Raw genomic sequence first — 21,405 nt, 5'->3', positions numbered from 1 at the left:
GCTTGAGGCTGTAGACACAGTGGTGCTTTGAGCTAAATGCTAATGTCAGCAACCAAGACGTTTAGTTGCATAAACACTGCAGGGTCTTGCACTGGCACTGATCACGTGTGTTGCAGGACATTCATAGGAAAACGCAGGAAAAATAACTTCATTAATAAAGGAACAAAATGTTTATTGTATTGGACAACACATTTTACAAGATCATGAGGCCAGATGAAAATCAGCAAAGTGACTACAATTCCTCCTGAAGGCAACATGCATGTGTGACCTACATTTTATAGCAATCGATCCAACAGTTGTTGGGACATAACACTCAGAAACACAACATTCAACCTCTAGGCACCATGAATATATGTAACAAATATCAAATGGAAATCCATTCGTCGTAATATTCAATGGTGGACTGACGTTAACGTAGCAAAAAGGGGAAAAAGCCCACTCTGCAATATAGAAAATGCAGTAACCCACAAAAATTAAATCAGAGAGAGGTCTTACGAAGGTGAAATAGGTTATATTTAAAAAATGTAATTTATAAATGTTTTTGTGTTCGTGATCCCATTGTTGTTGTTTTTGTCCACATTGATGCCTCTCGCAGGTTGGGATGATAAGATACAGTCAAACTTTATCCCAGGGGAAATTGTATTATACCACCAACATTAGCAGAGTTAAATGCCCTTTTATTTCATACCACATCAAAGCTAATTTGCAGAAGAACATCTTGTGTATTCATTTTCTTTCACATCATCTGCTGCTGTAATTCCAAAAGAATCCTGCAGTCCATCTTCTCTGTGAGATTAGGTGTACATCGAAAGGTACAGCCACTGCAAATTAAGGAGGAATAGATTAATGTTGAACGCGTGATAAATATGTAGTCCAAGAATTACGTATTTTCTTACAACACACTGGAATGGTATGAAACACAGACTTATTTTCTCCAATACAATAAGTCCATTACTTTATCAAATCAACAGCAGTGCACATTTTAAAATGGTTACAAAATTAACTAATGTTACTTGTCTTGGCCTACCTCTGATTTGAGGAGAGTCAAATTCACTCCATTGGACAACTGCTTGAAGATTTCTATTGAGAAAGACACAAATCTCCATTACGTCAGAAAGGCAGTAAGTGGGAATCAGACAACAGAAGGCAGTTTATGCTAACATCAACATGCTAACATGCTTACAATATCAATCTCTTCAGCACCTATAATGCGCTGCTATGTCTAGCAATTGTTATTTTTTAAGTGTACGTTCACATTGCAAATAAATGCAAATGTGGCCCAAATCAACGTGATACTTCACCCCTCACCTTTCAGTGTCAGAGCAAGATGGTTATTAGACACTGATCATTTTTGATTTATTGACCTGGCTGTTTCAGAAAAACTCTGCCTACTGCAGAGACAAGTCTAAACCATGTTGGGTTCAAATGGGTTACAATGTTGCAGAGATATAAATAGTTTCTTATTTGTGGTACGTTTGCATTTGTTGTTGGGGTGGACATGGTATTCTGCCGTTCTTCAGGGTGAATTGGATCTACACATTCAAAATGAGCTAAAATGGTTTACTGATCACACCGAAAAAAAGATACTCAAAGTCAAGGATAACATTTTGAGGAGAGTATCTATGTTGACTTTAGTGTTGTCTCCTGTCGTTAGCTGCCCAAATGTACTTACGGTTCATGCTGTCGAAGCGAAGGACCAGACTGATGAAGCTTTCCAGCGTTATTTGTCCAGAGGCACCGTAGCGCACAGCCATCAAATTCAGAATGTCATCGTTCATCCTCTTTCCTGACCAACATACAGAGGACAACACTTTAAGTATGATTTTATATTTGGACATCAACAAACTATTTTCATTCATGATTCATCTGAGGATTATTGTCCATGTCATTAAACTGGGATACTTGAATGGAACATATGGATAACATATGGACAAAACTCCTTCCCAAATGTTACTAATCCTTCTTTTAAGATTGCTGCTGTATTCCACAGCAAAATAAAATGTGCATACATCAAAATTCAGAGGTGGGCCGTCAGGACCAGCTACGTAAGCCTTCTCTGCTGGCCTAAACAGAATCACAAAGTTATAGCTATTCTATTTATTTTTTTCACAAATACACTACATGTATTATATTTATTTTTTCCCTATTAGCTTATTTTCTCATTGCACAGCTCCTGTCTTCCTCTGTTGCTCTGCTTCCAGTCTGCAGCGCCGCTTCTAGTGGAGCTTTTTTTAAGGAGAGCTTTTATCCAATCAGATTTCACCTCTATGTGTCTATGGAAGAAGAGCGGCCCGAGGCCTTCTAGGTAGCCTAGGCGAGAAGTAAATTCATAAGAACTAAAGAGGAACAATCCCTGGATGGTTGAGTTCTATCTATCGTAGACAAATGGAATCGGCTGAGTGTCTACCTGAAGCCATGATGGCGTTCCTCAGCTCACTCAGGGACAGTGTTCCTGTGTGTGATACATCAGAACGGGAGAAGATGTCCTGGTGAAGGAGAAGATGGTTAGTGACGTAAAAGTCTGAGCACGTCACAGCAAGAAAACAAAAAGCCTCTAAACTTTAACACAGGACACAGCCTAACGCTGCTTTGACAGTTACATGAGTTAACTCATACAGGGATGTATATAATTACTAGGTAGATGCCCAGTTATCTTTGTTCTATTATAAAATGATTAAACCTTCACTTCGTCCCTTTCTTTTACCTTGTACATGGTGACCTTCTTCCACAGACGAACAAATTCTTCACCATTCAGTTTGCCGGTAATCGATGTCTAACCCAACATTAAAGTATCAAAGGTGCACATGTTGCTTCATGTCTTAACCCTCCCGTTGTCTTGGGGTCAAAATGACCCATCAACATACTCGTACACGGGTCATTTTGACCCCAGACAACGGGAGGGTAAAGATGCCGTTTTCCATCTATTCACATATGTGAAAACACCAAAAGAGCAGGCAGGTTTTGACCAGTGGTGGGCCGTCAGTGGTGGGCCGTCAGTGGTGGGCCGTCAGTGGTGGGCCGTCAGGGCCAGCTAAGCCTTCTCTGCTGGCCTAAACAGAATCACAAAGTTATAGCTATTTTATAATTTAATTTGTTTTCACAAATACACTACATATACTATAATATAGCTTATTTTCTCATTGCACAGCTCCTGTCTTCCTCTGTTGCTCTGCTTCCAACCTGCAGCGCTGCTTCTAGTGCAACTTTTTTTAAGGAGATCTTTTATCCAATCAGATTTCACCTCCAATGTCTCTATGGAAGAAGAGCGGCCCGAGGCCTTTTAGGTAGCCTTTGCAGATTAAAGTACATGGGGACATAAGAGAAGTTATTATTATTAGACATTATTATTAGTGTTTTGCTTGATGTAGTTTTTTTAACACTCATGGGCTGAAGGAGGAGGAGAACCGCACTTGGTGACGAATTTATTGACAACGCCTTTCTCACGGATGGTTAAGGGCATGTTTGGGCGGTGGCGATCCCACTATCGACTGCCACTGTTGAGTGGACATTTTCCGCCCTAAAACGCATGGAAACTTATTCCGGAAACGCAACTGGGAGGCTCGACTGTCATCACTGGTCCATGGCCATCGAGAAGGACCTGTTACTGGACCTGAAGCGTACCGATAAACTGTGCAACCGCGTCATTGAACTGTTTGTTAACAAAGAGCATTTAGTGAGTGAACTACCTTTTGTGTTTTTACATCTGCAGTAGCGTTGTGTTAATGTGTCTATGGTGTTGTTTTATCGTATAGTTAATATCGTTCCTTCAGATCGTGGCTCGTGCTCTTGAGTGTGCAGCTTTGTTGGATTGTTTTGTCATGTTTTGTTATAACTAAATGTGACTGGTTCTTGTGAATTTGTTCTTGTTGATGTGGACAACATGCATTGTCCGTTAATGACGCAGCATTCCGTCACGCGCGTATCTATGTATACGATATCAGACGGCACAGAAGGCCCAGTTAGGAAATGCACGGCCCGCCACTGGTTTTGACCATGTGCACTACTTATGTGTCTTATGCTATTACATTGACTGTTAGAAATTCCTCCTTCAGCAAACTTGAAGCTGAGATGGAGAAAATAACACTAGAACACCAATTCATAATGAATGTGACATAAAAGGATACATCCATCAGAGCAACCATGCTGCGACAGGCATCGATGCTGAAGCCCCCAGATTTCAAGTCTCCTAAATAAAAAAATAAAAATAAAAACATGAAGGCACTTAATTTGCAATACAGCACTGCGATACAAGATTATTTGATAATGTTGTTGGCTTATATGTTGCCCTATAATCTTAAGAGTTTTACAGTCCAAACCTTTCAGGATGCGTTCATTTAGAAGATTCTGGAGCAGCTCAGCATCCACTTCTTCATACTGGAAATGGAAGGAAAACAAGGAATGACTCATATTTGCCTCACATTTGGTTGTCTGGATCTTAGCTACCATTTTTATATTGAGGGGAAATCATAGCATGGGATTTTAGAGTTTGAATAAGTTAGTTTGTCAAATTTAGACATGCACATGAAAATAAAGAAATGTTTGTGTACATTACAATCGGGATTGCATAAACTGTTTCTGTCATCTTTTATTAAAGAATTATTAGTATAACTCATTTTGGATTCTGGACATTATTCCCCACACAACCTCCCAGGATTGTGTAGCACTTTTCTTCACTACACATCATGATATTGATATGAATAGGTGCAGATTTCTGATGCAATGGAGCATTAACCCCCAAAGAAGAAAAAACAACAATGATGAATCACCGGCAGATAATGCAGCAAGGCAAGATGCTTATTTTACAGAATGTTGAACTATTGCTTAAAGACAAATTACCATGTCTGAGTACTGACGGAACAAGGCTTTCTTTTTTTCGTCGTCTTCTTCGTTCTCCATTTTCTGGGGCTGTAAAAGATTTAGTGTTTTCAGCTCCACATGAATTACTGCGCTGTTCAATATGTTTGAGTCATATTCTATCGATGCAATCAACACAGTAACCAGCATGTAACACAACAGCAATACCAATACGATACCACCATTGTCTATATATTTAAAAATCTTGCACACCTCTTCTTCTTCTTCTTCATGTGCATGGTCGTGGCCACCAGAATTCTCACTAAGAGGAAAGAGGAAGAGACATCAGGACATGACTTGAGTAGTATTTGGTATTCCTTTTTTAAATTTTTAATAAATTCCTACTAACACTCCGTTAATTGAACGTTTTGTGGATTGTTCGTAGTCTTAACAGGAGTTTGATGGAGGGTTAATATCCCTTCGTTCTCTGTGCTTTGGAGTTGTTTAAAGGCACCTTTGACACCTTACTTTTGGTCCTTAGTAATTAGTAAAATAATGTGATTAGTTTTTTAATAAGGAATGAGTTATTGTAGTCTTCTTCTTTTTTTAATATACGTGTGTTTGTCATATAGATTAACTGTACAAGCTTTTTTTTTAAGATTAATTTGTGAGCGACTTACTGGACGTGGGTCTCTGCCTTGGAGATGATGGTCAGGATGAAGGAGGCCGTCTCATTGGGATTGAAGGTGGTCGGCACAATCAGGTATTCGCCAGGCTTCAGCATCAGGAACTCCATCACCTCGCGCCCATTTATGTAGCTTTTTGTTTGGGCAACAGGTTTGTTCCTGCCGAAGAAAGAGGCTGGGAACTTCCCTCTCTGTGCCTCGAACTGTAATGAATACATCTTTCAGTTCATATCGTAGCGGCACAATGTAATCAGTCATGTACTGTGTTTAGACTGAAAATGTTACTTACTTCTTCAGTCACCTGAGAAAAAAATATGAAGAAAATTAAGTTTTTGTTAGGGGCTGAAATATATGGTTACTTGAGACTTGGAATATGCTGCATTCAAAATGGCTTAGAGAACTAATGTATCATGATGTTTCATTGCGTCTTTGGCAAAAGCCACAAAATCATAAATGCTAACTTTCTGATTCAGGCCTGATATTCGTTTACAACACTGACACAGGGTGGTTACTGAGCGTACTATGGATAATGCATAGACATGGCAGGTGGCTGTTGAAAGTACTCACATTTAATTAAAGCAAAACTGTAGTTGTCACACTGTGAGAAGAACAATGAAGGGTAATATTTACCTCAAATACATAGAATCCAATGTGGAGATTTTTGACCAGGCGTCTGTTTCTCTTGTCAGGCTTTTGCATGAGAGACACCAGCATGTTTCTCTCACCCTGTTTCGTAGAACATTCACTGAGCATTTCATCAATCTTGACACGATACTGTGGATTAGTGCAGAAACTGTCTGGAAGGCAAAGAGGGAAACATTTTAGCATTCTACCATTTTGCTCAAGGACGGGTGAAACCAAATTATTCTATGTATCAATGAAATAAACTGACAGAAATGATGGATGGATATAAAGATTCATGTAGGGTTTTTTTTCAAGGTTTTCTCTCAACGACGATCTATATATTTTAATATTGCCATGCTCCAGTCTCCATACTACTTTTGAGAGGACAGTTTTGCACCAATTATCCTGGAGTTACCGAGGTTATTCATGCATCCTCCAGCAGTTGTGCCTGCAACCCATCGGCCGTCATAGAAGGCGGTCTTCCAGTGGCATGAAGAGTTCTCATCAAGGAATTCAGGACACAGGCAGCAGATGTCAAGATCTGAGTAGAACCTACAGAAGTCCTCCAGGGTCATCCTGTTGACATCGGGGATTCATTTAGATAACACATTGCTGTGTTAGCCTACAGTTACTTCAATCCAGCTATGAAAAAATCAATTTCAAGTTATACTAAATTGCAATATAAATCAGGATTGAATTGTGATGCCTCTCTTGGCCATACGTGTCCTGAATGGACTTATATAGGTCCTTTTTTAGACATTTTAGTTAAACTGTGTAAAACATTACAATAATCATGAACAAATATATTGATGCTACACATCAAATTAAACAAAAAAACCTGGGCTACAATAATTAGTCAGCCATTTCAACACAACTCAAACACCAACTAAAATAATTATTAAAATATCATAGTCATAATTTTGTCGAGTCAGCCCACTCTGCATGTTTCCAGAACTAGCAACCCGTAGCTTGGTGCTATCAGAAAAAGACAAATAGCAAAAAGCAAGACAACTTCACACACATTCCAAATCTATTCACTAAATCCCTCTGCTGCAAAGCACCACCGAGATATGAGCCAAAGAACACAGCAACATAAATCGCTGAGTCAGCAAATTTTTTTTTATGCATTTCCCCCATAAATCCACACTGATACAAGTTTATTGAACACCATAAGTCATATACAAGTAAAATATAAGGTTTGCTACATGAAAAAATTCAAATGTCACAGATGCGCGAAAATATGCGTAAATGTGCCGAAATGCAAATTTTTGAAACCTTTTTCAATAGGCGGACCTGAAACTTCTATTTTTTCTGTGCTTCAATATTTATTTACTGTTAGCCAGCAACATATATACTAATATTTACACATCTGACCAAAAGCTCACAGGGGTTGCCTTTATTAGAACACCAAAATTATTCAAATAGCCCTTGTGGTTGCAGAGATACACCCTTTTTTGCTTAGGTATGCTATTTCGAGCTAAATCCTAAAAAAAATGCCATCGAGTTTAACGGGTTTTAAGTATGTCGAAACGTTTTGTATTTTTGACAAAAATGATTTTCTTGCCTAAATCATCTCCACATGATACTGGCCACCTCTGGTAAAATCGCCGACATCCGCAGTTGAACAGATCATGTGATTCTACCCTTATAGTATAACGGCCTATGTCAAGAGTGTGATTTAGGCCATTTTATTTTGCCTAAGTCAAAAGAGAATCTGACTAAGGCAATTTTACAAGCTTTTTAATAATGCATTTTGAAGCTAGCATTTAAGCTAGCAAATTAGTTAGCATTTTTGTCAATGAAAATCACTTGACAAAGTACTCACTCAAACATAATATTAGTAATCATAACATAATTTGACCGTTATTACAGTATGCCTGTTGTGCAGTGTCTAGAGGCAGCTTGTGCACCCCTATTTCATTGGTATTAGTTGTTTGTGTTTTCTGAAAAACCTGAAAAAATGACTTAGGCCATTATTTTAGGAAGGTGACTATTTGGAATTTTTAGAAATGCCTGTTACCACATTTTGATTTGAGCATACTTACCAAAACTCCCCATCATCCCTCTTTGCAAGGCACATCTCACGATCTTGAGGACTCACAGTATTCCATGAAGACGACCTTTAGATGCAAGTTGTCAGGGAAGAAAGAGAAGAGGCAAAATTGTTTTAACGAGAGGCAAGTAACTTTTCTGAAAAGGGGCACAATCTCAGAGCCAAGAGCACACGGGTAAGGCCAGTTGGTTTGGACCAGATTAAAATCTTGCAAATCTTGGTGTAGTGTGGTACATTTGGAGGAGCAAAGGTATTTCACCTTTGGCTTGAAAACTAGGCATATAAAGCCTGTAAATATTGTAGGATTGAGTTTGAAAAAAAAAAACAGAGAGGGTCTAACTAAATTAAACTTTGAAGTTGAAAGTAGATTGAAACATACTAGGCATTAATCTGCAGGGTATCACAGACTATTCTATGTTAATTGTTACTGTTTCACTTGTATTCCATCAGCCTTTTAGGAAACCCCTAACTATGTAAGTGCAATACCAAATCACTGGAGTACTCATGCCTTGGGTAAGACCGAGTGACCAATAGATCACAGTGTAAACTGAGCAGATCAATTTGTGTGATTACTAATAGTTTCCATGGCATCATGACATTAAATTGAAAAATCTAACGGATATATATCGAGCTGCATTTCCAGGCCATCAAAACTTGGCTTGCCGAGACCTAAAACTGTCATAACCTGAAGACCAGGGCCGTATTTCTCGTACCTGGCTTATTGAGTTAGCCGACACATTTTCAGGATAAGATGACGTAGGTCAGGCTTTTCGGTTCCTCGAAACAAGTTTATAAAAATCACCATAGCAACACAGCCAAAAAGATTTTTCACGACAAAAAATCATCTATTTACGAGAGCTTCTCGAGCCGCGGACATTGATCACCACAGGCGCAGCCGATTGTCCGTCTCACAGACAGAGACTATCACCCGCTGCATGCCGCGCTGTTCTTAAGTTTATTTAGCGCGTAAGAAACTTATGGATGTGTTGAAAGCACTCATATTTATATGACAGTGTCATTAGTACACCATACATATAATTATTGTAGAACATGCTTAAGGTGGACTCATGATGAGAATACAGAGGATCATACACAATTTCTTTTCACTGCTTCAATTGATTGAATTTCTGATTATGAATAATGCATAAATACTGATCCCATACACATATTCAAACTCCTAGTTATATGGTAATCTACACATACATGTTTATACACATGTATAGTACATGATACATACGCGCATACAGTACATATATCCTCATAAGTATATATTTATTCGTATACTACTGCCAGCAGCCACATTTAAATAAATATAATCTGATTGATTTGGGTGATGAAGCACTTCAAATTAGCCGATACATTTTCCCAACACTGACGCATTTAACTCGTCTGATATATTTGCGACGCTTGTGTCTCGCAGCGGGGGCGCTGTTTAGCTGCGTTCACACCAACAACGTTGCAAAAACGTTGGAATATTCGCAACGCGTTTGCTGTGAATGATTAAGGTAATGAATTCCTCATACGCGTTCATGATCATCAATTGCTTCTCAGCGGAGAGAAAAAAAGAAGGTTCCTCTGAGTTTATTTGCCATTGTACTGTTAGAACATCGTGGTGTCATTGAGACCGTTTCAGCACGGATCTTCCGTGGAGAAACCGAGTTAGCCTGACGTCAATCATCTCGCTAATTTAAGATGAAAAATAGGACATTTGATCGACTTTGTCGAGCCAGCTACGAGAAATAGGGCCCTGACAGCCGAAGATGTATCATGGCTCTGTTCCAAATGCTGTCAGCATTCTTATCACTGGCATGCTAACATAAAACCACATATACTTCAAAATGTGCACAGTAAAAATCTAGTATAACTTGGATGACTGTATGGGACACCAGCACAAACTGGATTTATCATTTGAACTTGTCTGCTGAGTTTGAAATAGTAATAATTTGGTTAAAGTTAAGAAGCTAAGATACTTTGGATATTGCTAATTTAGCTCATGTGAAATATATGAATGTAGAAGACCTGCAAAAACGTGCTGCTTTTAACTGGCACAACCAGTTTAAAATAATGAGAAAGATATTATCAGACAACTAGAGAAAGGCTTCTCATGGTTCATGTGAAAAATGTCCTTAACCTCTTTACACATGAATTACAAACACGTGTTTTTACCACTGTACAGCGTATCATCAAGAAGCAGATGGAAATTTGCATTCTGAAGAAATGCACCGGTGCGTGACAATGAATATATCCAAAATGTACGATATTGTCACTGGAAAATAATATCTGTGTTCTATCTCCTGAGGGAGCAAATCAGAGCCTTTCCTCCGTGTGAAACAGTCACTGTACTCGGGGTCGTTCTTACGCATCACTCCAGTCTCCATTCCACTCTCCTGTGCCCCAGGGGTTCCACAAACGCACCAGGTTAACCTGTTGCCCTTGGCTCACCGTCTTACCAGCAATTACCAGAGAAAACACAATTGTTATTACACAATATACAGTAGAGGCCAACGAAAGGACTTTATTACCCAAAAATCCTGACTGCTAGAATTTGGTAAAATATATATAATGCATTTAAAACAAATTCACCGTCTTCACTCCCGTGACAGCGTAGGCATGGCCTTGGACGATTCCATTTGGTAGCACAGTGTTGGCAGATGTCTCCTACAAGATATAGATGTGTATGTTATCATTGCAGGTAGTCGTTTGCAACATACTTTTCCTCAACCATGAAATAAATGAACACAGAATTGGCAACAGCAGCTACATATAAAATATTATAAATGTAGCTAAGATTCTAAAATATATAAAACTATTTTATAAGCATCAGCATGAGTATTAGAGAAAACGTCTTCTTGGTAGTTATTATATTAGATTAGCTCAATAAAAAAATACAAAAGGGGATATAAAGGCTCATCAATGCAACGTAAACACTGCTGCCACCTAGAACATATTAAAGCATATTTTAACCATCCGAAATCATGAAATTCTCAGCCTGAAATAATGACTCATATTATGTTCCCTCCTTGGACATTAATGTTTTCCAATTTGCCAACTTTATCACATCAACAAGTCTTTTAAATGTTGTAAAATTAACTAAATATAATGTGAAAATTATGTGTTGATTCAATGCAAATGAACTGGATGACCGTATGTGACATCCACTAGACAACGTGATTAACTGCTTCCATGCATCATTAAAGTGCAACCATTCAAAACTTTGGTCTCAACCTATCTTCCATCACATATTTTCAATGTCTAACAGTCACTAGACTCCAGCACTTTCTCTCACCATTCATGAAAGGAGCAGGAACTATTATGAAATCATGGCAGTGCTCAATTCCCAAAATTTACCCGACCAGACATAAACCATTCTAAAATCAAGAAGAACATGGTTTTGTGTGGAACGTTCATGCTTACCCCCTGCGGTGTACCACAGCCCATCAGTGACTTGGACTGGCCGGCTCTACACATCAGGTCCCAGAGGTCTTTGGGAGGTTCTTTCAGATCAATACAGATGTGAACACCACCGGTGAAGTCCACCAAAGCCTCGGCAGGGGTTCCCGCACTCATGTCCGAGTAGGAGCCACACACCCTGACACAATTGGGTGTGAAATTACTTTCACAAATACTCCAAAAAAGGTAAATAGTATGTGACAAATTATTTTAGGACACAAGACATTGTTTTTTCCTACTTGGCGTAGGCTTTCTCCAGCAAAGCAGGCCAGAACTCAGTCAGGTTTTTGGACTGAACGAAGATCAGTCTGCCGTTAATTGTTGGTAGCTTATCATCAATGACAACATCCACCCATCTTCCAAATCTCCAGAACTGAGTGGTTGAGAAAGTAGAGAATATAAAGATGAACTCATATTAAAATGCGATATTAACTATTTAGCAGAACCTACTTCTTGACCAACACTTCTCGCAATGATTTACCCTGAAGTGGAACAGCCCACAGTAGTCCTCATCAAATCTTTGCTCAAGAGGAACAACTTGCTTAAGGATGAAACTTTGGAACGTCAGAGCTCCGATAGATGAGAGAAACCAGCAGTTTCCTGTATGAAAAATGATCATTGAGTTGGCAGGAAGGTAAGAGATTACAAACCATTGATAATAATAACACAGTTAATTAAGAAGGACTCAAATACATTAGTACAATATCTTCTCTTCTCTCCTGTATTGTCTGTTCTTGTAAAATGACATTGCTAGACCAACAATTTATGCATTATTATGAAATTAAGCAATTTTCTTACCAACCATGCCTTGGCCAAAGTCAAACCTGGAGATCCCGGCAACTTCAAAAGATGGATTTGAAACGATTTTCTTAAACAGAGAAATTGTTGACAACACAAAGCTTTAATATGTTCCTGAATGTCAGATAACAATACAACAATACACTACAGCAGTGGCGGCCGGCCCATAGAGGGCAACGGGGCTTGGCCCCACCAACCTTGAGCTCCAAAAAATATATATATATAACAATTATAAAAATATTAAAAAATATATATATATTCTATATTTGTGTTTTTGAGCCATGGAATACACCCAGTAATATTTTTAAAATAGGATATCTGCGCCAAATATATGCTTTATATATATTCAAATTGCGCAGATCAGAGTGCACTCCCTCTCTCTCTCTCTCTCTCTCTCTCTCTCTCTCTCTCTCTCTCTCTCTCTCTCTCTCTCTCCCTCTCTCTCTCTCTCTCTCATACAGAGACGGGCTCAAGGGGGCGGGGCTGCAGCGCACACAGCGCGCGCCTCACAGAGTGATCGCTAGGGTTGGGTACCGAGAACCGGTGCCAATATACCTACCGGACCGAAACGCAGATTTCGGTGCTTCCTTCCGGTGCCTGAGAAATTTAAATACTTTTTTTTTTTACACTACTCTGTAAAGTTGCACGGTATATAGATACTAAAAAGGTAGCAAGGTGCCCGAATGCTAAAAACGATTATTAAAATAGCGCGGATCAGAGCGCACTGCTGCTCTGCTCTCTGTCCGCCTGCATGCAGAGCGGAGCTCGAGGGGGCGGGGCTTCCAGCGCTCACACACACACACAGTGCGCGCACACAGAGATCGCTGCAGACACGAGCACGAGCTTTTGAACGTCCATCCTCGGCTTGATGGAACAAATCTCTCAAGTTGATATGAATGATGACGTGTAGTCCAGTAAAGCAGCAGTTTTAGGATCCAACAGTGTCTGAGTTCTGTTGCACACGGTCCCATCAGGCCACCTGATGCTTGTGTCTGTTCTTTTGAAATATATATTGTTTATAGTTTGAAGTTAAAAGGTTTGAAGCTGTAGTTTGAAGTCAAGTACATTTTGTATGTATTTATTTATATTTCTAGTATACTTTAAACAGTTAATATATTGTTCAATTTGAAGAAAAAAAATTGCCTTGGCAATAAAAAAGTATCGGTTCAGGCACCGTTTAGGCACCGGTATCGTTTTAAAAGTATCGGTTTAGCACCGGAATCGGAAAAAACCCAAACGATACCCATCCCTAGTGATCGCTGGGGAGACATGCACGAGCTTTGCCCGTGCCGACCGTCTCGGCTTGTTGGAACAAAGCTCTTCCAGTTGATATTAATGATGATATGATGACGTGTAGTCCAGTAAAGCAGTAGTTTGTCGAATTCATCAGTTTCTGAGTGGAGTTCTGTTGCACACGGTCCCAATCAGGCCACCTGATGCTTGTGTCTGTTCTATATATATATATATATATATATATATGTATATATATATATATATATATATATATATATATATATATATATATATATATATATATTGTCTATAGTTTGAAGTTAAAAAGTTTGAAGCTGTAGTTTCAAAAAGTCAAGTGTTTTGTATTTATTTATATTTAAAGTAAACTTTAAATAGTTCATATATTGTTCAATTTGAAGAAAAAAATCTGCATTGGCAATCAAAAAGTACGGTTCAGGCACCGTTTAGGCACCAGTATCGTCAGTAATGTTAAATATTTAACTGCAAAGTAGTAATGTGTGATACCATTTTGCATTGAATCACACTGGGATTAGATGGCCCCCTCCAAAAAAAATTGCCACCAGCCGCCACTGCACTACAGCATTGTTAGGTTTGTCTTTGACTTCTGTTGTTTATTCTGAAAAATGCATTAAGCAATATTTCTGACATCAATACTGAAGCAAATTATTCACTGATGTTTATATAAAATAAAATAAGATCAAATAATCCTTTATTAGTCCCGCAGTGGGGAAATTGCAGGATTACAGCAGCAGTGCACACAAGAGACACTTGTAAATAAAAAATAAAAAATCAAGTAATATAAATAAACAGCAAAACAGTAATACAAACAGTAATAACAGTAAAGAAGAATACAGTAGCAATATTAAATATACAGACGACATAAAATGTATTATATATTGCAGCAGATGAATGTAATTAAAGTGACCAAAGTCATTAAAGTGTTCTAAGTGTTTATGGTCTACTGAGCTCAGCCTGTTATGCAGCATGAAAGGTTTGATAGTTCTGCCTATATAACTGAGAATCAACATCATACTTTTCGGCTCTGAGCAGCTTTCAATAATCTCACTTTATATAAAATATGAAACACTCACCCTTGGTCTCATCCACTTCACTTGACTCAGCTCAGAAGGACTCAGTACCCCTTCGCCGAGGGACGTCCTGTCGGGGGGGAACATGTCGTCGACGTACCTCACCTGTCTGATTAGACAGAACTGTTTCAGCTGCTCGAAGTCTTGGTTGATAAACCGCTCGGGGTTGGTGAAGGTCCCAAAGCCATCTTTCATTTTGCGGGCATTCAAAATGCTCATGCACACACCAGGTGAAGCCATGGCAACGGTGTTGGACCTCTGTTCAGAAAAAGGAGATCAAAAACAATTGTGTCATGAAAAGGTTTGCTTTTTAAGATTTTCATTTTTTTTTAGGTTTTAAAGGTTTGCTTTTAAGATTCTATAAATACCATAGACTGAGTTAACACATCCATCCTTATCAATACCTGTTTGACTCAATACCTGTTTGACTCAATACCTGTTTGACTCAATACCTGTTTGACAGCAGATTCAACAACATAGTTATAACCAAGACACGGTATGGAAAAATATGGAAAGACACACAGAACAAATCATTTGCATGCAAAGAAGCTTCAGTTTTAGGATTCATTCACTTGACAAAGCTGACACTTTGCGTTTGGAATACACTCTTGAAAGAGAAATTCAATTAAGGTCTGCATATAAAACGTATAATAGATTGGCAGTCTTATAAGCTTTTGAGGTCAAGGTAATATTTTTCCTCAGCATAGCTGTCTTCTTTTATTCTCTGCACATTTCAGTTCCTCCTTTATTAGAATGGAGAAATAAGTCTGTTTATGTTAAGGTTTTCTTTTTTTTACATATCTGCTTTTATTCTGACAGTTAAATTGTATCTTTTGGAAAGTGACAGAGGAGAAGGTCAGTCTGTCATTACTACGTTCAATTTTAGGGCAAACGTTCAGCACAATAAATGGGGAAAACTTACCAATCTAATTTCTCAGTTTGTAGTATTGTTTTTATGCACATCCTATACGTTGCTGGCTATCAAGACTCAACCAGAACTACATCACTGAATCACACACCACCCAACACACTGAAAAGGAGTAGGAAAATGACTACCCCAAGAAATAAATCACATTTAACTTCCTACTGACATTTAAACTTTTATATTGCATTTGTATGTGTGCATAGAGGTCTCTCTTGCTTGACACATTAGTTCACCTTAACAAATGCTTAAAATAACATTCCCAGAAGGAATCAAAAATAGCTCCTCAACAATAAGGTGGAAATGCATATTTCTGGTCTTCTTTAAAATATAAAAAGCAAAGGAATATGAATCCAATTCAAATAAACATATATTTATATGATGATTTGGTAGCACTATATAATTAACGACACACTATTTAGCATTAGTAAAGAATGAATAAACACTTACTTTGTCATTTATAAAGCATTGTTCCAACAAGAATACTCATTTGTAACTAATTAGTATGCAATTCAGAAAAACAGTTGTACATGTTTCATTCTTGATTAATAAGCTTGACTAGTATGTGTTTCATGATTGGGTTTTCATACTTTATAAATTATGGATTCCCCATTTGTAAATAAGGTATTAAGGACTTGAAAAAAAAAAAAAAAAAGATGATTAATAAGATAATTTAGAAAATGTCATTTATTCATGCATTTATAAATATAATGATTATGATTAATTCAGGTAGTTACTACTCGCTAGTTAAGTATTAGTCAAGTATGTTTTGTGACCTCATCTAAAGTGAAGACTATCTATGCTTTGCAAAGCATCTATAAGCAGTGCCTCAAAACACAAGTCTCAGTTATCTTCTCAACAAAAAAGGGAAATAGACACTAAACAAAGTGATAAAGAACATTATGATGGTGATGGGGGGCGATGTCCGTCAGTAGCATGAGTGTTCCATAGTTTGTTGGCACATACATATTATTGATTATGCTAGCTATGCCTAGCTTGCTAGCTAGCCAGCGCGTCACTAGGGTGACCAGACGTCCGGATTTAGGCCGGACAGTCCGGATTTTCAATGCCCTGTCCGGTGTCCGGTGCAGCATCAAGCCGGACGGGTATTTGTCCTCCTTTTTGCATACCTGCAAACTTGTCACCTTTCGGCGAAATTCGCCATTTTGAACTGGCCGGCCAGCGTTTCTGAGATTGGAGTGAGACACGGAGAAAAGCTGATGTCGTGATCTTCGTAATAGAAGATCTTTGATGTGACGTGTCGAGCTTTGGCCAATCAGCGTTAAGATGTCTACAGCGGCCGTTTGGCCTGAGCCCAAAACGCCCAGGCCTGGCCCATAAGTATTACAACACAGAAAATAAGGATTTTCTACAAAACGTGGTAACACATGCAAGAGCCAATAAGCTCTTGTATGGTGTGACAGCCAGGCGTTTCCCATCATGCCCTGGGCCATGCAGTCGGTGGAGCGCAGCTGCGACGCCCTGTTCTAAAATCTGTGGAATGTGAAGTTTGACTTCCTCGTGTCCCCTGAATGGTGGTCGCTGTGTGGTTTGAGTCATGGAGCATTTAAAGCGCTTGAGAACCCTCTGAATTATTTTAGTTTCTGTCGATATCTAACATGTTGTTGCTGACAGTGTTGGGGGTAACGAGTTACAAAGTAACGGATTACAGTAATGATATTACTATTATAGGTAATGAAGTAAAGTAACGCATTACACTCAAAATATTGGTAACTACACTACTTTACTAGACCTCAGTAACGCGCTTTCCTGCGTTACCCAAGCCATTTTTACCAGTCCGAAAAGTTCTCTTTTAGCGGCGCACGAGTCACACGACCCTTCCTGCATGACCCTCCTGCCCGCGACCCCTCTGCCCAAGTCGGGTGTCGAGCCTGGTCCCGCTACCTTCGGTGGTTTTCGGGGAGCTAGTGGAAGTTAAGGGAGAGCTAGCGGAAGTTAGCGGGGAAGTGACGGAGCGCTAGCAGGAGCCCCAGCCGGCTACAGCGGGGAGCTAACGGGAACTCTGACCGAAGGTAGTAGCGGCTCGTAACCCGATGTTTACGGTAGATTGTTCATGCAGGAAGTGTCGTGTGACTCGCGCGATTATTATTATTGGAAATTATATTAATTAATAATAATACATTATTATTGAAAATTGTAAATATAGTGATGAAAGGGCCATGATGTTTGTCCATGTATCTTTGCAGTTAATTTGGACATTTGCTTAAAAAAATGGAAAGTAAAGTAACTAGTAGTGAAGTTACTTATCAAATACAGTAACTAGTAAAGTAATCTAGTTACAATTTTCAGAAGTAACTAGTAACGTGTAACTAGTTACTTTTTCTGAGTAACTACCCCAACACTGGTTGCAGACTTGGTGGGGGGAAATTATCCCGGATCTTTTTAACATATGCTCTTATATTTACGATAGGAAGGTCATATTTGTACGACTTTGTTGTTAAAACGACTTTGTTGTTCAAATACTTTGTAATTAGACACAGTTTAGTTTGACGGATTCTGAAGATACCCATGTTTCTAAAAACATTAGTGTAATTCATACATCACAAAATGAAATATTGTGCAGGAAATAGCCTACGTCTATGTGGTAACTTTCCTGATGAGTAAACTTCAACCCAATTTGTTGTCAAACCAGCTTTTGAAAATAGGCATTTGACACAAACTACATTCCATTCCTTTAAACTATAGACAACATGAACACAAGCCGAGTGGTTCACTGACTTCAATTTCCCTTTACAGAAGCAAAAAACAAACTATTCTTTTGTCTTACTCATCAGCGTCTACTCCTAGTATTGTTAGTCGTACTATGCTTACCAAATGGAATAAAAAACAGGAAATCAATCAATTTACATTTTAGGTCTATACCAGGGGTCAGCAACCTTTTTGTATCCAAAGAGCCATTTTGCCCTTTTTTCCACCAAAAAAAATGTGTCTGGAGCCGCAAAAGCTATTTGATATCACAGCTTATAAAGTTTTATATATAGTCATATTATATGTTTAAAAAAAACTATAGCTTGTTGTATTTATGAAATTATAGAACAAGAATAAAGACATTTTTTGACATTGTATTGCCATTTTACCTGTTTATAACTATCAAACTCTTATGAAGAGGAGACAAAAAATAGTCGCGTCCGCTACATTGAGATCCATTAAAAACGCCTGGACACCTGTCCTCCTCACGTGAGGTTTCCTATTTAAAACACATACATTTTGCTACGTTCACACTGAGCGTCCTCACTACAGACTTTTAGAGCACCGCAAACGGAGGAGGAGCATCCGTCTTTACTAGCGGACGCCTCAGTGTCTCATGAGCTGCCACACAACCAGCAGCAGCAGTGGAGTTTGGAGACATGATCCACTTCCTGAAAGTATATTTACTTTACTCAGTTTGCTGCAGCAGTTGAGAAATCGCTCTTCTTCTTCTTCTTCTTCTTCTGCTGCTTGATCCTTTTCAGCAGATGCTGTGTGTTTGTTCTGGAATCTTTCAACATTACATGTTTTATTGTTTGCTAACTTCTCGCCACATATCAGCAATACAGGTCAGCCTCAAACTACTTTTCTCCGTGACTTATTTTAATTTATCCGTTGATAGTTTAGCGAGGGCGGGGCTCTGATTCACGAGTAGCCACCTGCAGGGGAAGAGGCTTGACAGCGACGTGACAGGATGTGATGCACATTTTAGTTAAAGAAATATTTAAACATTTATTTTTATTTTTAGTGACCCAATATCACCTCAAACTCCAAGATAAGAAAAAAAGAATAAAATAAAAAACGTTGCCGACCCCTAGTCTATACCATTTATTCATCCGTGTGCTTCAAGCGATCACATTTATTTGGATTCAAACACAAGATCAAGGTTACCTGTCTCTGTGGATGAGACTGTGATTGCACTACATCTAAAGGAGGAGCCACAGTATCATTTGCCCTTTGGCAGTCTGGATAAGCTGCATGTTATGGCTGCAACATTCATTCATGAAATAAATAAAAATAAAAAGACCAATTTAAAACTGAGGCTTTTACTACCCAAATTCTACTTTACCCTGGACCACAGATATGAAAATGATACCCGAGAAGAAAAAGAGTTCTAGCCCCTAATACCGTTTTCAGTGTCTAAAAAAGTAACAAAGTCAATAACACAACAATAAATTGTCCTTTTACTAAGACAATACCACAAGAAGCAAAAGTGTAAATCGACCTGATTGAAGTGTTTCTCGCATATGAAGATCTCTATCTTACCTCCCCAGCTGGAAAGGGACCTTTTGAGTGTCGGTTGAAGTGTAAGTAAAAAAGAAGACGCTCCAGTTTTTATACAACACCTACAGACGCCTGAGGCTCCTGCTGTCAGCGGGAGATGTGCCTTCATGAAACTCCACCTGAGGCAACAGGTAACCTTCCCACAGCTTAGTGCAGTATCCAGGCAGACATAGGTGATAGTTAGACCAATAGACAGACAGAGAAAGAGGGTGGCTGAGGTATATACAAAAGCTGTCTCTACATGAATAGAGCCTTTCACAGTGGCAGAATCACTATTTCCTGAGGCCAACAATGTCTTATTTTTACTCAACAAAGTTAGAAAATGTCACACTTATGGAATGGAAATCTATTTGTTTTCTATATCATATCCTCCTGGTGATAATGGATGGAAGGAGTGTATCCAGCTAAGCATCGGCTGAGAGGTGGGGGAAAACAGACATGCACAACAACATTTTTGGTCAATGTACAAGTTCCAACTCGCCTAACCTGTATGTCTGTAGAGGAGAAATCTTCTGCAAACACAGGGAGAACATGCAAATTCTCTCTCACAGACATCCATATGATGTGACTGTCATGGAGGGCAGTGTTTCGTTCATTTTCTTTTTGCCAATGCCTAAACAAGATATTGGGGCACTATTTTTGTGAATTTGGATGCAGAGAGCGAAACAATGTTGTTTGCAGGAGGCCAGATGTATTTACATGTCTTGTGATATTTGCCAGAGCTTAGCCTAAAAAGTTTAGACAAGGTGGGATCGATTATCAGACAAAAAAGAGAACAGAAACACACTCGTAATATAACCTGGCCATGACCTACGCCGACCTGCATGGAAGTAGAACGAAGTCAAACTGTAATTAAAGTAGAGCTAACAGTATGTGCAAAGTAACATCTGTAAAAGTATTGAATGGTCGATGATGGGCTGATTTATGTTATGATAATATCAGATAATCATGTTTCAGATGTGCTCTTGTAATCATTTAATGTAAACTTTGAAATGTATAGGTTTCATAGGTTTCTGCAACTTTAGCATGTCTGCATTTCTGAAGTTGAGCCCAACGAAAAAGTTGCCCAACCCAAATCACCAGGTACACACATTCTTACAGAAGTTAGTTATTGAGTGGTCATCCTGCAACCAAAAAGGGAGCCGGTTCGATCCGCAGTCCCCCCCACAGTTAGCATGTCAAAGTGCTTCGTTTCATCGCAGGTGGCGATATTTAAGAGGGAACCTGTGGAGGCCAGCGCTCTCTCCAGCTTCCAACCTGGCCATGCTGCACGTCACAGATTCTCTGGTGGTGGGGTTAGCGAGGGTGTCTAATTTGGGAAGTGGGGAGGTGGGGAGACTCGTATGTTATGTTGCGCTTAGGCTCCCCTAGGCCGGGCCTAACTTACGTAAAGTCACTTTTTAAGCGATCACCAAAGGGGATCACCAAAAGTCAGTGTCCTCTAGGCACCATGAATATATGTAA

At 39.0% G+C, this 21,405-nt stretch overlaps 1 protein-coding gene across 1 annotated transcript; it reads right to left on the bottom strand.

The window, feature by feature from the left end:
* Positions 1–155: 155 nt before the first annotated feature.
* Positions 156–14,987, bottom strand: LOC306735594 (calpain-1 catalytic subunit-like; the record flags this gene model as incomplete). The annotated part of the gene is made up of 20 exons (XM_079217079.1): positions 156–821; positions 1,028–1,080; positions 1,673–1,786; positions 2,408–2,486; positions 2,705–2,773; positions 4,125–4,186; positions 4,317–4,374; positions 4,837–4,905; positions 5,068–5,116; positions 5,475–5,698; positions 6,111–6,277; positions 6,520–6,680; positions 8,150–8,224; positions 10,517–10,602; positions 10,741–10,815; positions 11,572–11,746; positions 11,847–11,980; positions 12,089–12,207; positions 12,406–12,475; positions 14,751–14,987. The coding sequence occupies 20 exons, from the start codon at positions 14,985–14,987 to the stop codon at positions 795–797; spliced, it is 2,103 nt and encodes a 700-aa protein (XP_079073205.1). The 3' UTR covers positions 156–794.
* Positions 14,988–21,405: the final 6,418 nt, after the last annotated feature.

Source organism: Taurulus bubalis (assembly GCF_910589615.1).
Source record: "Taurulus bubalis genome assembly, chromosome: 4".
NCBI classification, from domain to species: Eukaryota; Metazoa; Chordata; class Actinopteri; order Perciformes; family Cottidae; genus Taurulus; species Taurulus bubalis.
This window is presented reverse-complemented; position numbering and strand designations above follow the sequence as displayed.